Source organism: Alligator sinensis, unplaced genomic scaffold (genome assembly GCF_000455745.1).
Source record: "Alligator sinensis unplaced genomic scaffold, ASM45574v1 scaffold295_1, whole genome shotgun sequence".
Classification (NCBI taxonomy): Eukaryota; Metazoa; Chordata; order Crocodylia; family Alligatoridae; genus Alligator; species Alligator sinensis.
The window spans coordinates 569,565-588,604 of NW_005842754.1; the positions used below are offsets into that span (position 1 = coordinate 569,565).

Below are 19,040 nucleotides of genomic sequence, written 5' to 3' on the forward strand. Positions count from 1 at the left end.
CTGCATGCCAACTGGGCCAGCTGCCACTGCGAGCTGGGGCCCGCGCTTTGCCGGGCAGTGCTGGGAGAGGGGCTATGTGTAGGTCTTCAGGCACCCAAAAATTCACCATAGCCCCTGCTCCCAGCACCACTGCCCAACTGCAGTGCAGCGCAGAGCAGAGCAGACCAGACCGCCACTGTGAAGAGCGCAGTGCTGCCTTCCAGCCCCAACCCATGCCCCACACTGATCCTGTGGTGGAGGGGGTGGGAGAAAGGGAAGACAGTGCCATGCTCTTCATGGTGGCAGTCTGCTCTGCTCTGTGCTGCACTGCACCGTACTGTGGTCAGGCCAGATAGCACTGCTGGGAGCAGGGGCTACACTGAATTTTCAGGAGCTTGCAACCCCCCATATAGCTCCAATCTCAGCACCACCAAACACAGCCCCAGCCTCAGCCCCAGCCTGCAGTGGTGGCTGGCTCGGCTGGTGTGCAGATCCGGGGACACACACCACCACATGCCCTGCCAGAGTGCATGCCACCCCTCCCTGTGGCCCCCAGACAAACCGCTCACTGCTTCATCCTGTGCCCTGGATGTGCAGGGCCTGCCCCTCCAACCCCCCTCCCTTCCTCCTTGCTGTTGGAGGGGTGGCAGATCAAGGCCCCAGCAATGAGGGAGGAAGTGGGGCTAGGGCTGGAGCCTTGATCTGCCCCTCCCCCGCTTCTCCCACACATGTACCTGATGGGGAGGCTTGCCCCCAGATAATTTTTTCTCCCTCTGCCTGATCTGCACCCCCGCCCCCGGCTTACCTGCTGGGCGGAGGGGAGGGGGCACAGCATGGTGTGTGGTACATGGTAGATCTTGGGTTGCTTTTAAATTCCAAAGGTGATCTCCTACTTAAAATGGTTGGAGACCACTGCCATAGAGGATGACTTCTCTGGTCAGGGTTCTGAAATCTGTCACTATCAGGAGTACATATACTCCTCCTAATGGTATTAGTCCAAAGCCCAAAGGCTTATAATTTACCATATAGGTAACTGGGCTGGGCCCAGCAGAGTCAACAGCCTTCCAAGCATGGTGATCCCACAGCTCAGCCCTGCTTAGTAAGTATGTGTACTCCAGATATCACCCCCTCCCCCGCCCCCAAAGGATTCATGTACTAATTAGCTCCTCACTCATGACTGGAACTGGGTATTCTTGTCACAAGTCCTGGGATTCCCCCAAAATTTTATACGCAGATGAGATCATCTGACCCCAGCACTCATTCCTGCCTAGGCAGGGGGTCGGACTCAATAATCTGTTGAGGTCCCTTCCGACCCTCACATCTATGAATCTATGAGGTGGAGGGCAACCTGGTCCAGCTTCACTTCATGGAGGGCAGGGCCATACTAATCATTTGCAACACAGGGATTCTGGGTGAACCGTTTGGGGCCCTGTTTGGTGATGTTTGCCAGGTATTTAAGGCTGGTGAAGAAATATGAATGATTGGAAATGAGGAAGAAAGGTACAACTCAGCTGTGGAAGTGAAGAGGAAGCCAACAGTATACAATATAGTGGCTCACAATGACTTTAAAGAGTCAGCACTAGGGTGGGAGGACTGCATTTAATGGGTGCAATCATAAATTTTATTGATGTGGGCTGTAATTTATCTAGGAGAAACACCATGACCACTAAGGCAGTTTTCCTAGTTGTTGGGGATAACTGCTTTTCTGGCAAGGGGTAGAATCCAGGCAGAGGTAATGTATAGTTAACCTCCCACTTTCGGTTCCAGTGGGAAGATCTTGGCTTTATGTCCACTTTGTGGAAATGGGAGACTTCTCCCTAGCTTGTTCCTGCAGTCGTATGGCTGAGGGCAAGTGAAACTTGGGGACATTCATACCCCAAGCCTCTGGGCTTCGGCTTGCACATAGGATGCCCACCAAAGGATTTGGAAGCATCTGAAGCCCCAGGCAGGGGTGGAGGATGTTTGCCAGTAGTAGGGCCACATATAGTTCTTGAATGACTTATGGATTTGGAATTGATTTGGCTGATTTGACTTGGAACACGAAAAATTGTCCTTTAAAAAAAAAAAAATCCTTGTGTAATGGAAGGTTGCACCCTTGTCTGCTTGCAGACAGGGCTCCCTACAAGAGCCTCATAGTTAGCTTCCCACTGGCCAGTTTCCAGTAGGAGGATCTCAGCTACATGACAACTTTATGGAAATGGGAGTCTCCTCCCTAGCTTGCTCCTGTATCTATATGGCTGAGGGCAAGCAAAACTCAAGGGCATCTGAACCCCAAGCTTCCGGGATGCCCGCTAAAGGATTTGAAAGTACCTGAAGCCCCAGGTGGGGATGGAAGATGTTTGCTGGTAGTAGGGCTGCACATGGTTCTTGAATGACTCAAAAATCCTTGTGGTAGGTTTCCATCAGCATGTGTCCCCAATATGGACTATGTGTTTTATAGTCATCCTTAGTTTTGGCAGCACTTAATCAACTTCATAGTTGGTTTCCATTACTGAACACATGTTTTTTTTGACAGCAGTTTAATGACAGCTAAAGTATTTAATTAGGTTTCTTTGTATGCAAATATAAGACAAAGAGTTTTTTTTCCAATGCTGATTGGGGTGGGGGGTGTAACCCTTGTCTTGTATTTAAGTACATATGTTACACTGACGCAAAAAAATGGCTTTAGAAGCTAGTGTTTAGGGCACTTCCTTAGGATTCTGTGGTTCAAGTTATATTTGCATGTATTGCAGTAATGTTCATATGTGTTGCTTTTTGACCACTGAACTATGTAGCCTTAACCTGGCTGCTTGTATATGGTATCATTACATACTTGTAGTACTGCAGAGGCACTGTGCATACTAAAAGAGTGGAGGTGTTCTAGACAGGACCCTCCATAAGTAGATTTCTCATTTCCCATGATGTAGCAATACTCATCCACTTCTGAGTTACTCTTCCCTTCTCAATCCTCTCAACAGATCTAGTCCATGTGCCAAGGGAAGTGTTAGAACCCAGGTGTGACAATGATAGACTCGAGAAATGCACACATGCCCACTCCACCTCCACAGAGACACCAAGGAAAGGTAATACTTTCACACGGGATTATTCATAGGTTCATATGTCTAAGACTAAAAGAAATTTAGGATTATGTAGTCTGACCGGTTGCGTTTCACAGGACCCAGCATTTCATCCACAGCTTGATGCACCTCACCCATAACTATGTGATTTAGACTTTCAAGAAAAATCTTGCTTGAGGTTACTATCTCTTACCTCCTGCCCATGGGGTGACTGCTGGAGGAATATGCACATAAACACAGGAGATTGTTCTCAGTGTTTTTTTACTTTACTCTAAAAAGCTAACTAGCAAGATTCAAAAGTAAATTAAAAGTTCATATTTTACCCTACTGTTTGAAAAATGTTTTAAAAACAGATCCAGGTGTCTGAGAGACCAGCTCTAGGCACCCAAAATAACATTTTAAAACTGTCTAATCGACTTAAAAGTCTAAGCATATTTTCATAAGCAATTTAGGTCCTTGGGACCAGATTTTCCAAGATTCTTCTAACGATGCATCCAGGTGCCTATAAGACCCTGCATTAGGGCTGTGCAAAGCTTTGGTCACTGATTCGATTCAGCAGAGATTCAGCCCAATTTTGGTGGCCAAATCTCTGAATCAAATCAGGAGACCCTTTAATCTCTCTGAATTGAATTGGAACCCTCCAAATAGATTTGGAGAGATTTGGAAAGATTTGGCCATAGACACAGCTTTAAATGTTTTTTCTATATACCTCAAGTTAGCAGGTGGCTCATGAATGCTGTGATGCTGGGGAAAGTGGAGCATCCCACAGAGGGCTCCCCAGCACACTTAACAGCAGACCTGGAAGTGGACCGGAAGTACTTCTGGTCCACTTCCAGGTTCACCACCGAGCATACGAGGGGCTCCCCCATGCTCCTGTGGGACATTCGGTCTGCCCCACCATTGCAGCATTCATGAGCCATGCCTGGTACCTCGAGGTATATAGAAAAAACTTTTAAAGCTGTGTCTATGACCCAATCGCTGATTCTCTGAATCAGCATCGTATCTTCAGATTCAGATTCGGTCAAATCGAATAGGGGACAGTGATCCGAATCAGCGAATTGAATCACTGTCCCTGATTTGGGCCAAATCTGAATCGAATAGGGCCCAGTTGACAACCCCTGACCCTGCATCCTTTAGGTCACGGGTTGTCAACTGGGGCTATGCGTACCCTCAGGGGTACTTGGGAAGGCCCTAGGGGGTATGCACAAACAGTCAGGGATGGAGCACCACCACCCATCACCCCGCACTGCCACCTCCCAGGAGCAGGGACAGGGGGGCAAGGGCAGCAGTGCCCCTCTGCAGGCTGCACAGGCACCACCTGGCTGGCTGGATGCAGGGGGGTGAGGAGGCCCATATGTAGCGGCCACTGCCACCACCACCCACCACTCTGCGCTGCTATTTCCCTCCCTCCCCCCACCAAGATTGAAAACCCCTGCTCTAGATATCTACATGCCTTTGAAATTTTGGCATCAAGGTCACTTCTAAAAATAAGATTTAGTCTTTTGGAATCATATGAGACCCCTTGACAATAATTACTAGTGGAATAATTTTCCAAATTACCCAGCAACAGTAAGAAAAATTAATATACTGGCTAATGGATTGACTTTTATTAGTAAATGTTTAGGATTGTGAATCCAAAAAAGATGACAGAGCCAGTAGGGAAACACATATCGCCTGAGTGAGGGACTAACATTAGAGGGATGAGGGTGAGGAGGGGAACCCAACTAGGTTACAGGAAATACAATGTGAGCCAACTAAGCCCGGGGGAAGGGGGAAGGGGAGGAAGGGAGTTTGCAATGCTGAGAGAGAAAGAAGATAGATACACACAATCTCATTACAGTGGTCCTCAATGGTGGAGGAAGTGGTTCGAAGAAAGTGTCTCAGTCCATATAGAGTCTCATCGCAGGGGTCCTCTTCGTCCGTTGCTGAAGAATCCTCTCAAAGTGAAGTCTATCTGATGCAGAAGGGGGGTTCAGGCGGTCCCCTCTGGGTCTAGTCCAGCGGCGGTTCGTCTGGTGGGGTCGGAGTACTGGCGGTGGCCCGTGATGTGTTCCACATAGATGTTATGGGACCAACGGATGGTGTTGGACACCATGAAGCAGTGCATCATCTTACATAGCGGCGGGAGACACGGCAGGCATGCAGGACGCTCATTGCTGGGGTCCCAGGCTCCAAGCGTTCCCATGATGAGCGCATCGATCATCACGTCATAGCCACGGCCCCTCGGGACGTCGGCCAGCAGGGTGTACTTCTCCCATTTGCAAGCCCGGGCGTCGGTGAAGGCTTGGTGCCAGTTCTCAAAGGGGATGGTTACATCCATGATCACAACCTTCTTGGCCTCTTCATTCATGATGACAATGTCAGGTCGCATCTGGCTCTCGCAGCCCAGGATGGTGCGGTTCACGGAGATCTCCCCCGCTGCAGCCGGGATGGCCCTCACCAGGTGGTCCTGGACAGTGTTGTGGCAGAGCTGCCAGCCTCTTGTCCCAGTGGCCAAAGCGGATGGCCCAGTTCAGAGGCAGGCAGTTGAGGCAGGCATGGTGGAGGAAGCACCAGTCGTGAAGTTCATGAAGCTCCCACTGGGCATGAAGTGGTTGCTGGAGTCCTACTTTGAGGTGACGTTGAAGACCTTGCCCTGGTCGGGTTTGGCCCTCAGGTCGCTGGCGTACTAGTTTCGGACGGTGTCCTTCAGGACCTCTCCAGGAAGGTCCTTGTGCGGGGCATCATGGTGACACGGTCAGCATGCAGAGCTGGTTGCAGGGAGACTCCCAGCTCCCGGCGCTCCTCGGTCCAGGTCCAGGTGCAGCCAATGCGTTTCCCGAGGCGGCATGTGGCATTGTGGACTCAGCTCTACCATGAGGCAAAGTCCCCACCATCTCTGCTGAACTTGCCCTCCAGCGAGCCGCTGAGGAAGGTGGCCAAGTCATGTCCGGTCGGCTGTCTCGTGATCCTCTTGCGGGTGGTCTCCTCGAGGGCGCTGGCAGTAATGATACTTACCATGGCGTCTGAGCAGGTCAGAAGGTGGAAGGCGTGGGTGACCACCATGATGTCGCAGAGGTCTCCCATGAGGGGGATGTTGGCACCTCCCTGCCAGTAGGGGATGTGCAGGCCCTCGTTGCTGGCCCTTAGCGGCAGGTGCAGCCACTTCTTGAGCAGCCGCCGGATCTTGGCATCCGCCTTCTGAGGGGGGTCTTGGGGACCGCCAAGCCTCTCAGGATGAACGCGATTTGGGGGATGAGGAAGGTGTTCACCACGTCTTATCTTCTGCCAGGGGGCCAGCAGGGACGAGTCCAGCTTGTGGGCATCCTACACGATCCCTTTGATGGTCTCTTCCGGCATCTGCTTGGCCCGGTGGCCAGTGGGTGTCCCCAGGCAGCAGTAGGCCTTTCCATTGTACAGGTGCCTCATCGCCTGGCCCTGGATTGTGAGGGTGGAGTCCAGGACGTGGCTCTTCTGCCTGCCATTGATGTGCAGAGAGGTGCACTTGGTGACGCTGAAGCGCAGGCCCATCCACCTGGCCGCCTCGGATGTCACATCCAGCATCTGCTTTAGCTGGGTGGTGTCGGGGGTGAGGAGAACGAGGTCATCGGCATAGGCCAGAACGCTCAACTTCTGGCTGTAAAAGTTGAGCCTGCCGGGACCGCCTGCCACGGCTCGAAGGACCGGTTCCATGGCTAGGTTGAAGATGATGGGGCTGAGGGGGCAGCCCTGTCTCACCCCCGACCGGATGGAGATCTCCGCGGTGTCTCTGTTGGTGGCACGGACGGTTGTGGTGCATCTGTGGTAGAGCTCTTGCACCAGGTCCATGACACCATCTGGTAGGCCCAGCTCTCAGAGGGTGCCGGAGCTGTGGCGGTGGGGCATGGAGCCGAAGGCATTGGAGGTGTCCAGCCACGCCACCACACACTGCTTCCTGGTCCTTCAGGCATTGTCTAGGGCCATCTGGAGGGTGAAATTATGCTTGTTGCAGCCCTCTGTTGACATGAAGCCCTTCTGGCTCCGACTGACAGCCCTGCCTGTCACTGCCCAGTCGGTGATGCGGGCCACCAGGCAGCTGGCGTATAGCTTGGTGATGGTGGAGCGCAGGGCGATGGGTCTCCAGTTGCCTGGATCGGTCAGGTCTCCCTTCTTGTTGTGCGGGCCGGGAGCGGTCCGAGGCTTTCGGGGGTGTGCGGCGGGCTGTGGCCGGGAGCCCGCAATGGTAGGGCAGGTACTTTTGCACGACCGACTAGAATTAGGCACCGATTCGTAGCGGTTAATTAAAGATTGTTTTACTTACACTGTAGGTGGTCGCGGTGCAGGCAGGAAAAACTTTCTTGAGTTGCAGTTACAGACAAACACAAGTGTAGTTTGCTAGGCTCCACCAAAGACACACGCACGGAGTTTGCTAGGCTCCACAAAAACAAACACGACAGAGCTCTGGATACCCTTGACGAGTGCACAAAACTGTAGATACGTCTTAAGAATTTAACGAACGAGATGGGAAGAGGTTGGTGGTTGAACAGGCCGCCAAACTCCTCTGAGACACACACAAAGTTTCTATTACTCTGCCGTGTGCTCAGAGTCCCCACGAGATGGTTGTGGAGTCCTCTATCAACTTGGGCGGAAACTGCTCAAACCTCTTATACGACTAGCAAGCCAATCGCTAGCCACCACGTGGGAATAATTTAGAAACAGCCAATAGTGGGAAACAAATTTACATACAGGTGACGGGAACTCCTTTGCACCGGGGTTTTCTCTCTGCAGCTGAGAATTGCACTGTGCAAAGAAAGCTCCATGTGGTGGGAAATAATTCTGCAGTGCCGAAGCGCACACACAATCATTGGGTCATGACACTTGTGAATGAGGACCATCATGGCCCTCTTCCAGACAGCGGGCATGCGCCGGAAATCTGTGCACCTGTTGAAAAGAATAGAAAGAACAAGGCAGCCTAGGTCATGTTTTTTGAGGAGACTGTACCTGATACCATCCCTGCCAGGGGCAGTGTCCCTGGTCCTCTTGAGGTGGGCTTCCACTTCCTGTGGCATCAATGCATCCTCAAACCCCTCCGCCGGGGGATGGGGGTCAGCGCTTCGACAGTTGCAGGGCGTGGGGCGTCAGATTCTGCTGGGGGATTGAAGACCCACCTTGGGATGGATAATGGATTGACTTTTATTAGTAGATGGTAAGGATCCTTGGGACGGATAATGGATACTACACTACTATATATCCATCCATTCCACTTGACCAAAATGTCCTCCTCAGTAGACTTCCCAAATATATACAGTATCCTGGCCTGATAGTCAATTGATTCAGGTTCTTTCAGTGTCCCCAAAGCAAGCTATACCTACAGGCCCCATTCATTCTTCATCCAGAGTCTGCTGAATTCACTCCTAGTCACAGAATTTCTCCCTGGAATCAGATTTCTCTGTTAGGTAATATTTTTATAGTCCTCATAGTCTTAGAAATACCCTTGGAAAATAAATCATTTGTAACCAATGCAGCGTCACTTTCCTGAGTCTGCTGGAAGCCTGAAACAATAGACAAATCAAGTGAATTGCTCCACTTATCTTGGTTGATGCCCTGTGGTACACGTTCAATATCTGGCAGCTTTTCAAGACACCTTGAGACACTATTTCTGTTTGCTGCTGCTGGACTCCTGAAAGTTTGTTCCCCCTCCCACCTGTACCCTGATAGGATTTACCTTCAGTTCCTTGAAGAGAAGTATTGTAGCCAAGGCCTTGTAAGCCAAAGGAAATGGATCAATGAAACTGGCTACAAAGTCTCCCTTCCCTTGCACAGCTAGAAAAAGTTGGCTGTGGGGTTGGATCAGGGTTGGGTGTATCTATCAGAATGGAAAAGAAAAAAATATTAAAAAAAAATATGTTGCTACCCTTTCTGACAGAAAAGGGGGGTTAAGGTCAAGATTGAATAAGAATTAATATCTAGAAATGACTGGAGACACTACTGCATGTCTAGCAGTGACAGGAGCATTGTCAGATTACTTGAAGTTAAATGCAGCAGTATACTGGCCTTTTGAGGATCTTGTCATGACATGTCAGTTAACAGAGGAAATGTATATGAAAACCAAAAATTAGAACTAAAATGGCTTTTTCTAAATTTGTATTTTTCAGACCCAAAACCCTTAGCTGTAAAGGCAAAGAAGTGGAGAATGTTTTCAACATCCGAACCCCTGAAGATGCCAACCGGGTTGTAAAACTGGCTACCAGCAAGAATGTCATTGTAGTGGGAGCCTCTTTCCTTGGTGAGCTTTCTTCTTTGGAAGAATATGCCAGGCATTTCATAGAGGGGCCTTTCAGCAGTATTTTCCCTTTGAAATTATCTTTACAGTTCCCCAGTTTCCTAGGTGACTAGCAGATTCTAGCTAGCTTTAAGGCAGGGGTGGGAAAAATACAGTCCATGACTGTATCACGGCTCTGCTCCACCCTCAGTGAGGGATGGGATTCAGGGAAGCAGCATCCAGGAGTGGACAGGTGGGACTGGGGCTGGGATCATAGGGCACTGACAGTATGGGGCCAGGCCCCCCCAATCCCAGCCCTGGTCCCCCTCCTCCACCCACCCATCCCACTCCTGAATGCTACTCCCCTGGATCCCAGCCCCAGTCCCATCCCGGCCAAGCACAGAGCAGAGCCATGATCTGCTGCCTGCACACTCCTGTGATGGGCACCAGTTCTAAGGGCAGGGACATGCGGGGAGTGGATCTCGGCTTTGCCCTGAGTCATGGCCCCACAATCCCAGGTTCTCCATGGAGACTGGCTGGGACCCATGTAGTCAGGACACATGGCTAGGTGGATGGGATGGGACTACTCGGAGAGTTTTTGTGAGCTATTGTGTGGGGAGGCTGCTGACCTGACCCGCAACAACACACCAGAACTCCCCATGTGGCCTGCAGGCCCAAATAATTGCCCACCCCTGCTTGAAGGGGAACCTGCCAGTGAAACTGGGCTACAGAGTCAGAGGGAGCCCACCCAAGCAGGCCTTGCTGGTAGTTGGGAGCACCCCTCACCATACACAGACTCAGATTGTTTTAGCACAGTTCTGAGAGCACACTTCCAGCTGGTTTGGCATGTGATATGACAATAGACAATTTTTGAAATAATAACAATATCTTAAGTATTATACTATTTGTGGCCTTGGAAAACACCCTAATCATACAGATGCCTACAGCTCAATACACCTTCTCCTACTTCTGTGGAAGCCTGTGACAAAAAGCTTTATTAGAGTTTCAGAATATAGACTGTGATGAGAGCCATGTGGCTGCCCAGGTAGTAGGAGTAACAGCGAGTCCTTAGTGGACACGTCTTCACATGCATTAATGTGTCTTTTCAAGTAGTTCATTTGCACGCTATTTTACTGATGCATAATATGTAATAAAATGCAAAAATCTAGAGCTCTTGGTTCAGAGATGATACCTTTATTAGACCAACTGAGAAATTGCAAAAAAAATCTTTTTCTGCAGGCTTTTGGGCTCTCTCGCCCTCCACCAGCCTCAGGGAAAGTTAATTGGTGAAGACCTACACGTCACCTATGGTGCAGATCAAGCAGGATTCCTTCCCTGTTGGTGTCAGATGGCAAGCAGGGAAGTGTAGAAATCTTTCTTATTGTTCAGCAATGAAGTTTATAATCCAAAAATTGGCTAAATTTCAGCATCTTCCATGTTTCAGGGATGTATTTGGCAGCCATGTTGGTCTGAGACAAAAAATGCAAAAATCTAGAACTCTTGGTTCAGAGATGATACCTTTTATTAGACCAGGAGTTTTCAACCCGGGGTACGCGTACCCCGGGGATACTTGGGAAGACCTCAGGAGGTACTCGGCAGCAGGTGCCAACACTTCCACTGCCGCTGTGCCTCCAGCACTTCCACTGAAAGTAGTCCCCCAGTAGTCAGCCACTGGGGGACCACCCCGTTTGTCAGTCAGCCGCTGGGGGACTCCTTCTCAACTGGCCACTGGGGGTACACTGACCCAAAAAGGATGAAAACCCCAGTATTGGACCAACTGAGAATTTGCAAAAAAAATACCTTTTTCTGCAAGCTTTCAGGCTCACACGCCTTTCATCAGGCTCAGGAAAAGGTAAAGATGGTAGACTTTTAAAAAGTAGACTTTTACTACATATTAGCATACTGTCACAGGTTTTTATGTGATGCTTTAATGCACAGTAAAATAGTCTACATGTGTAGACATGCCCACTAACATTTAGTGTTAAATACTCTTTTCCAGCTTTTATACTTCTGTCTCAGGGTCCTAGGGATTGCAAAAGCTACAGTAAACTTGAAGTTCAGGGCAGGTCTATACATAGAAGTTGTACCAGTTCATTTACAATAGTTTAATGCAACTGTGCATGTGGATTATTGTACATGCTTAAAATGGTAAATTTAGCTTGCACCTGTAAAATGTATTGACACAGCAGCAATAAACTCTGGCACATATCACACCAGAATGTATTACTCCCAGGCACTGCAGTTGAACATGTGCCCAGGACTGCAGCACACTGAGCCAGATCGAAGCAGCTGTGGCTGGCTGGAGGCCTGGGAAGGTGGGGAGGGATCAGCCTGCCAGTCCTGGGTAGCTTCAACCTGACTCAACATGCTGTGGAGGGGCTGGCTAGGGCACAAGTGCTTCAGTGTGGGGCTAACAGTCAGGCAGACCCCACACTGAAGCACCCTGATGCCCCAGTCAGCCTCATCAGTCATCAGTGTCTACAAGTGCTTTGCTGGGGAGTAAAAAAAAATCCTGCTGCAGGATAGTACTTGTATTTACAAGTACTGTCCTCTACGGCAGAGTTAACTAGTTTAGTCTGTCCTAATAGCATAGATGCTCAGGTGCTTACTGACAAGCTAATTGGGCAACTCCACAGTAAATGTCTCGTATAGATGTGCCCATACTAAGTGAAAATAAGCCAGATTTGAACTGATGTACAGTGTCCGCACACAAAGTTGTGCTGATATAAATAGATCAATTAAAAATATATACTTTGTACCAGGTAAACTTTTAGGGTGGCATTCTACTAGGTCCCTGGTAAATGTTAATATGTTGGTGCAATTAAGATCTGAGGTATTTTTGGCTTTATTCCAAAAATCACATGTCCTGCCATGCTAGACATCATGGCAGGATGCATAATTATTGGGATGAGGCATAATGTTTAATCATTAGCTGGCAGCAAATGGGAAGTTTGGGCAGTGGCTATGGGGATGATGTGGAGGCCACAGGTGTGGAAAGTACTCTGCAGAAGAAAAGGCAAAGGTCTAGTTAAAGGGAGAGAAAGACAGAAAGTGGTCCAACCACAGCCAGGGACCTGGTGGGCCAGAGCATCAGGACAGAAGGCCCGGTGCACAAGGGGGCAGGGCCAGAGGGCCCAGTGCACCAGAGGTTGAAGTAATATCTGTGAGGCATGGGCATGGCTATGGGGTTGACAGAAGGCCATGATTATAGCCCTTAAGGAAATTGGGACCTTAGGGGCACAACCAGAGTTGATAGGGCCCAGTGGGAGAGCTGGTGCCCAGAGGGGTGGAACCCTGGAAAGGGAGACCCTGCAGTGGGGTAGGAGCCCTGAGTCAAGTGGGCTAGTTTGGGCCAAGACCAAATAGAAGAGGAGAAGGTCAGGAAGGCCAACCACACCTTGTCATGCATCTACAGATGCATCTCGAGCAGGTCCAAGGAGGTGATCCCCCCCCTCTATGCAACGCTGGTCAGGCCACAGTTGGAGTACTGCGTCCAGTTCTGGGTGCCGCACTTCAGGAGGGATGTGGACAACTTGGAGCGGGTCCAGAGGAGGGCCACTCGCATGATCAGGGGCCAGCAGGGCAGGCCTCCGAGGAGAGGCTACGGGACCTGAACCTGTTTAGCCTCCACAAGAGAAGGCTGAGGGAGGGATCTAGTGCCCTGTTAGAAATTAGTCAGGGGGGACCAGCAGGCGTTGGGGGAGTCCCTGTTCCCCCGAGCACTACCAGGAGTGACTAGAAATAATGGTCACAAGCTGGCAGAGGGTAGATTCAGACTAGGCATCAGGAGGCGCTACTTCACAGTCAGGGCGACTAGGATCTGGAACCAACTTCCAAGCGAAGTGGTGCTGGCTCCTACCCTGGGGGTCTTTAAGAGGAGGTTAGACGAACACCTTGCCGGGGTCGTTTGACCCCAGTACTTTTTCCTGCCGTGGCAGGGGGTTGGACTTGATGATCTGCTCAGGTCCCTTCCAGCCCTACCTACTATGAAACTATGAAACTAAGTCCTACTCAGGCCAAAGAGTTGAGCCCAAAGAGCAGCCATTTTGCAATAGCAAGCCTCCTCTCTGCCACTGTTGTGATCTGTTTTAAGTTTGAAAGACCAAGCAGCCCTGTGCTGCTAAGCCATTGCTATTCTCCTTGGAGGTGTCAGTACCTAGGGTGGGGGGTGGGGCTTGCCACTCTCACTTCGACCCAGGATACAGTTTCAAGGGCATCCACTTCATCTGTTGCTTGCAGAGATTGCTGCTGCTCTGGATGGGTGGGGCTTGAAGCCCTGCTCTACCTGGCAGCACCCCGACTACGACTATATATCTTATGACCCCTAGGCTAGGGACAGGGATAGGGATGCCTAAGATAGGGACAGAAGTTACACATAAACCAGTTTAAGTGATCAGAAACTGGTTTAAACCTGTAACAGAATAGAAGTTCAGTGCACATAAACCAGTTTCAAAATGACCAAAACTGGATTTAAGTAAACCTGGTTGAATGTATCAGACTTAACTGATTTGGGTCAAATCGGTTTATGTAACTTCTGTCCCAGACACCTTCCTGATTTAAGTTAAATCAGAGTCCCCCAGCATCCAAGATACTTTGCAGCCCTGGGTGGGGCTGTGCTTTCTGCTCCAGAGAGCTGGGCTGGCCCCTCCCCTCTGCTCTCTAGCTGGAGCAGGGGTGGAGGCGTTTGTCACAGGCCAGCTGGGCACTGTGAGTGTATCAATTTAGTTGCAGGCTGACTGGGTGCTGCAACTGTATCAGCCTGTTTGTTTCGGGATCAAGGAGGCATAGTTGGAAGTGAAGCAAAGGCAAATTTATTATAGCTTACACAGACACACACAACAGTTAACAGAAAGATAAAATGCGATAAGCAGATAATGCAGTATTAAAGAGCTAATAGTAAATAATAACAATAGATAATAACAACAGATAGATCAATCTGTTGCAGGCCAAATGAGCACTGTGAGGGTATCAGCCACTAGGCTGTTTAAAACAGCAAACAGACAGACATGGGTTGGCAACTTATTGATAGTCCCTCAATGCCAGGTGCGCGCCAAGTGATTCCAGAGAAGTCAGGTGTCCCCGATTGACGCTGTTGGAGGGATTACCGGGGAAGATCCCTTGATCAGGATATGATCCTCACTCACACCAGGAGTTTGGGTCTGGGCTTAGAAAAGCAATTACCATTCTATTCCCTCCTTCCTGCTAGTTACCCGATGCATGTGCTTTTTGTACTTAGTCTTATGCTAATCTGTTTGCTTTAGAGCCACTCACAATCTTGCCCTATATCTGTTACCCTATGGGATTAAAAGGTGTTAAAAATTATTATAAAAGGTTACTACCCAGACTCAGGTTTATCCAATAAGCAAATTACAGTGCAGCATCTTCAGGTTTGAAATTAACATTGCTCCGCCTAAATCCAACCCCTTTAGATTTCTCTGACTATGCTTTCTTGAGACGTGCTTTCCTGGAATGTGCTGGGTATGCCAGGCGGTTGAATCTAGTTTTTATCATCAAGGCTGAACTCTGAGCAAAAACCGTTAGGTCAGCTAATTTTACAGCTATAGCTTTGTCTTTGGGGCCTAGTCAGTTCCACAGTTACAAGTTACATTTGCGGGTTACAAAAATACAAGCTTTATATTAGAAAAAAATTCCAAATGCCTCCAAGAAGCACATATTTATTGCTTATTAATTTCTTTGGTTCCGGCCACCACAGGCGTTGCCAGAGGCATGGCTCCCTGAGGCAAAGGGAGTATGGAGGGGGTTTATTCCCCTCCCTCCCTACCGGGGGACTGCAGCCACTGTCACCCAGTCATTCCCCCCTACCCTCCTGAATCCAGTGGCAGGGGAGGGAGCATGGCCAGAGGTGACTGGCATGGCCCCTGCCATTCACCTGCCTCGCCAGCTGCTGAGGGCAGAGGCAGAGGGGCCAGTCCGGGCCCATGGGGGCTGCGTGGCTCCCAGTGCCCAAGCCCAGTGGAGCTGTCATGGAGCCCCAGCTGGCTGGGAAGGGCCCTGCAGGACCAGCTTGTGGCATTGGGGCCCTTCCCAGCCTGCTATGGTTGTGTGACAGCCCAGCCCAGCAGCACAGTTGGGGGCTGGCTGGAGAGTGGGCTTCCCAGGCCACCTCCAAGACACTGGCAGGCCCTGAACCCGGCAGAAGATTGAAACAATTTGGGCTCTGGCTTCTTTAATGTCTGTCCCTAGCCCCTGGGTCCTGCTTCCTCAAGGGGGTGATTACCCCATCCCATCATCCCTATGAGGGCAGAGACACATAGCCAGATCTGGCCACCCAGACAGAGACACCTAGATCTAGACATCTAAGGAAAAAAGTAACAGAATGCCTTCAGAATTTCAGTCATCTAAAAGGGCTTTGTGTCCTGTACAAATGTAGATGCTTGGACAAAATAATAGTGCCACTGAATGAGTTCCCAAGTCTATTAATAGTCAAGAATGTTCTCATCTTTTTTGGCTCAATCCCATGACTGTCTTTAAATAAAGAATCCTTGACTATGACCCACTTATGGATAATGACACAACCTTCTACTTTTATGGATAATATGGGTAACATTCAGAAGTGAATTTAGGATTTTGAGAAGTGGAATATGACAGAAAGGTTGCTGGTGCAGAGGGTGCAACTGGCTGGGGTGACCAGCAGCTGACAGCAGAGCTCCTGGTGACAGTGAGCACATTGTGCTTGCACTCTATAGTTTGAGGGGGCATGAATGCACCACTCCACTCCCCAGATCTGACCCAGTAACCACTAATTCTGTTCATATTCTTATTCTTCTATTTTTGTTCTTGATGAGACCACCATTAAAACAAAGCATCTACTTTTGGTGTCCACTACGTAAAAAAGGACATTAAAAATTGAGAGAGAGAGAGAGAACCTGTGGGAAATACTGATGAGACAGAAGTGGTTCAGAATGGGATTTTTTAGGGAAACTAAATAACTTTAACACTTTTGGAAATTCTGTCCTTAGTCTACTTAGTGTATCAGAGAGAAGTTTAAGAGATTAATTGATCACCTGTATAAGTATCAATACTGGGGACTAGTTTCAGTTGCCCAGAAAGCTTCTTCCAGTCCTATGTTCCTGTATTAACATAGGAGACTGCTGTGATCCTTAAGGTTCAGGGATGCAGAAAATGCCCAGACCCTAGGGATCACAATCATTATGATCCCTGGGCTTAGGAGCACAGTAAATCTCTAGACCCATGCAATTTGCGGCTCCCAGAACCCTAGGGCTCTGGGGTATGGCAAACCCCCCAGATCCTGGGGACTGCAACTGCTGTGATCTCTACAACTCAGGGTTTGTGAAATCTCTGGACCCCAGGGATCACAGCTGCCATAGACCTCAGGGGTCAGAGGTTCATGGAAACCTCCAGACCCTGGGGATTGCAGCTGCCATGATCCCTATTGCTCAGGAGTACATGAATCCCAACAGACCCTGGGGATCATGGTTGCCATAATCCCTAGGGCTCTGGGGTTCAGGAAACTCCCTGAATCCATGGGATCACGGCTGCTATGATCCCTAGGGCTTGGCGGGGGTTGTGAAACCAGTGGATCCTGGGATTTGCAGCTGCCATGACCCCTAGGGCTCTGGGGTATGGATAAGCCCCAGACCCTGAGGATCACAGCAGCTATGATCCCTCGGGCTCAGGGTTGCATGAAGCACCCAGACCCTAGGGATTGTGGCTGCTGTGATCTGTACAGCTTAGAGGTATGTAAAACCCCCAGACCCACAGCTGCTGTGATCTCTAGGGCTTGGGGATGTGGGAAACCCTTCGGCCCTGGGGATTGCAGCTGCCATTATTCTTAGAGCTCAGGGTTGCATGAATCCCCCCAGACCTTGAGAATCCTGGCTGCTATGATTTCTGTGGCTCCAGGGTGCAGGAAACCCCCCCAGATCCATGGGATCATGGCTGCTGCAATCCCTAGGGCCTGGGGTGTGTGTGAAACCACTGGAACCTGGGGATCATAGCTTCCATGATTCCTAGGGCTCAGGGGTGTGGGAAACCCTCAGACTTTGGAATCATGGCTACCATGATCTGTAGGGCTCAGGGGTGTGGGAAAGCCCGGACCCTGGGGATTGTGGCTACCATGATCACTAGGACTCCAGGGTTCAGGAAACTCCCAGATCCGTGGGATCACAGGTGCTGCAATTCCTAGAGCTCAGGAGCGCATGAAACCCCTAGAGCCTGGGGATCATGGCTCCTGCAATTCCTAGAGCTTGTGGGTGTGGAAAACCCCTGGATCCTGGGGTTTGTGGTTGCCATGACCCCTACAGCTCAAGGCTACATGAAACCCATGACCTTTGGGATTGCAGCTGTTATAATTCCTAGGGCACAGGGGTATGTGAAACCCCTGGACCTTAGGAAGCACAGCTGTTGTGATTCCTAGGGCTTGGGGTTGTGGGAAAACCCCTAAAACAGGCTCACATTGTCCAATGGGCATGCGAGGTCCACTAGTGATAGGACCAGCCTACCTACAGACTTCCCCAGTCTATTCTCTACCTCCAGTCTCACCTACCATGACTTAATCTTAATGTAAAATTCTTAGAGATTTTGGAGGCTGCCAACAGGACAGGAGCTGGTCACTTCCAGGTGCCCAGTGTGATGGGTAGTCTCCCAGACTTGCATGCTACCTTCCACAGAAAGAGTGGTCCCTGTCAGGGATACTCCCCAATTTGAGCCTGAAGGGTGTTAATTGTGACCTCTTGACTCCCCCATAGTCACGCCTATGCCTCACTGGTGTCAGATATCATAGGAGGCTTCTCGCCTCATTAACATCTAATCCATCATTAGCTTAAAACACCGCTTGGGGATTTGGCTGTTCACTGGCCTCCACCCCCTTTTTTCTAGCTGGACTCTTTCTACCTCCACGCCCATTCTGCCTGGATCCAGCTTAGAACCTCCAGCCCTACCAGTTTCCACCCTTTCTCTGGTCTCTGCCTTGCCTAGGGAAAGGCACTATCCCTCACTGTGCCTCAATGGTGCTTCATCATGAGCTCTGTGCTCCCCTTGCAGCCACACCCTCAGCCCACCCAGCAAAGTCAATACTCACAAAAGAAAAAAGCAATAAAAAGGAACATTACCTTTTTAAGGGCACTCCTCTCACTTGTAGCATCAAAATGTCACTGGCTGGACTGTGCTGCTGCTGCTATCTCCTACCGGCCTCTCAGCTTCCAAGCTGCTGAAGTTCTTGGCAGTCTACAAGACAAAAACTCCTGTGTACCCACACAACCCCAGGAGTCTGTACTCCCTGGCTGGGTGGACCTCTCACTTCTTCTCCTTCCACCTTCTCAGATATCATTCAGATTTTTACATGTCAGAGGGCGCACTCAGCTGGTCAATAGCCTGCCTCCTCCTCTTCTTCATAGACAAGTCTCATCTTTTAATTAACTGACAACCCTTGTGCCTATGCCTGCATTGTCTTACAGGGACAAGGTTCTGGCTCACTGCTGCAGGTCCTCTTTCTATAACTTTCCAGCCCTGGCCTCTGTCCTTCTCTTTCTCTTTCACCCTGAGCTGAGTAACAGGGTTAGGATCCCCTGTTACACCACTAGACCTGAGGATCTTGGATGCCACAATCCCTAGAGCTGGGGCAGGGGAGGGAGGATGAAATCCCCCCAGACCCTGGGGATCACAGCTGCCAAGATTCCTAAGGCTCAGGGCTTGGGGGTGCCCTACAAAGATCTCCACCTCTGGGAGTGTTCCCACACCCCCGGGGCAACAGGGAACACTCCTGCAGCAATCCTCCAGCCCTGGGGTTTTCCTGCACCCCCAGG

General features: G+C 50.0%; 1 protein-coding gene across 1 annotated transcript in view; it reads left to right on the forward strand.

Annotated features, from left to right (window-relative positions):
- The window catches only part of AIFM3 (apoptosis inducing factor, mitochondria associated 3), a 186,289-nt gene that overhangs the window by 103,764 nt on the left and 63,485 nt on the right, over positions 1–19,040 (forward strand). The window contains exon 10 of the mRNA XM_025216616.1: positions 9,149–9,279. Within this exon, the coding sequence (XP_025072401.1) occupies positions 9,149–9,279 (131 nt within the window). The remainder of the gene's footprint in view (positions 1–9,148; positions 9,280–19,040) is intronic.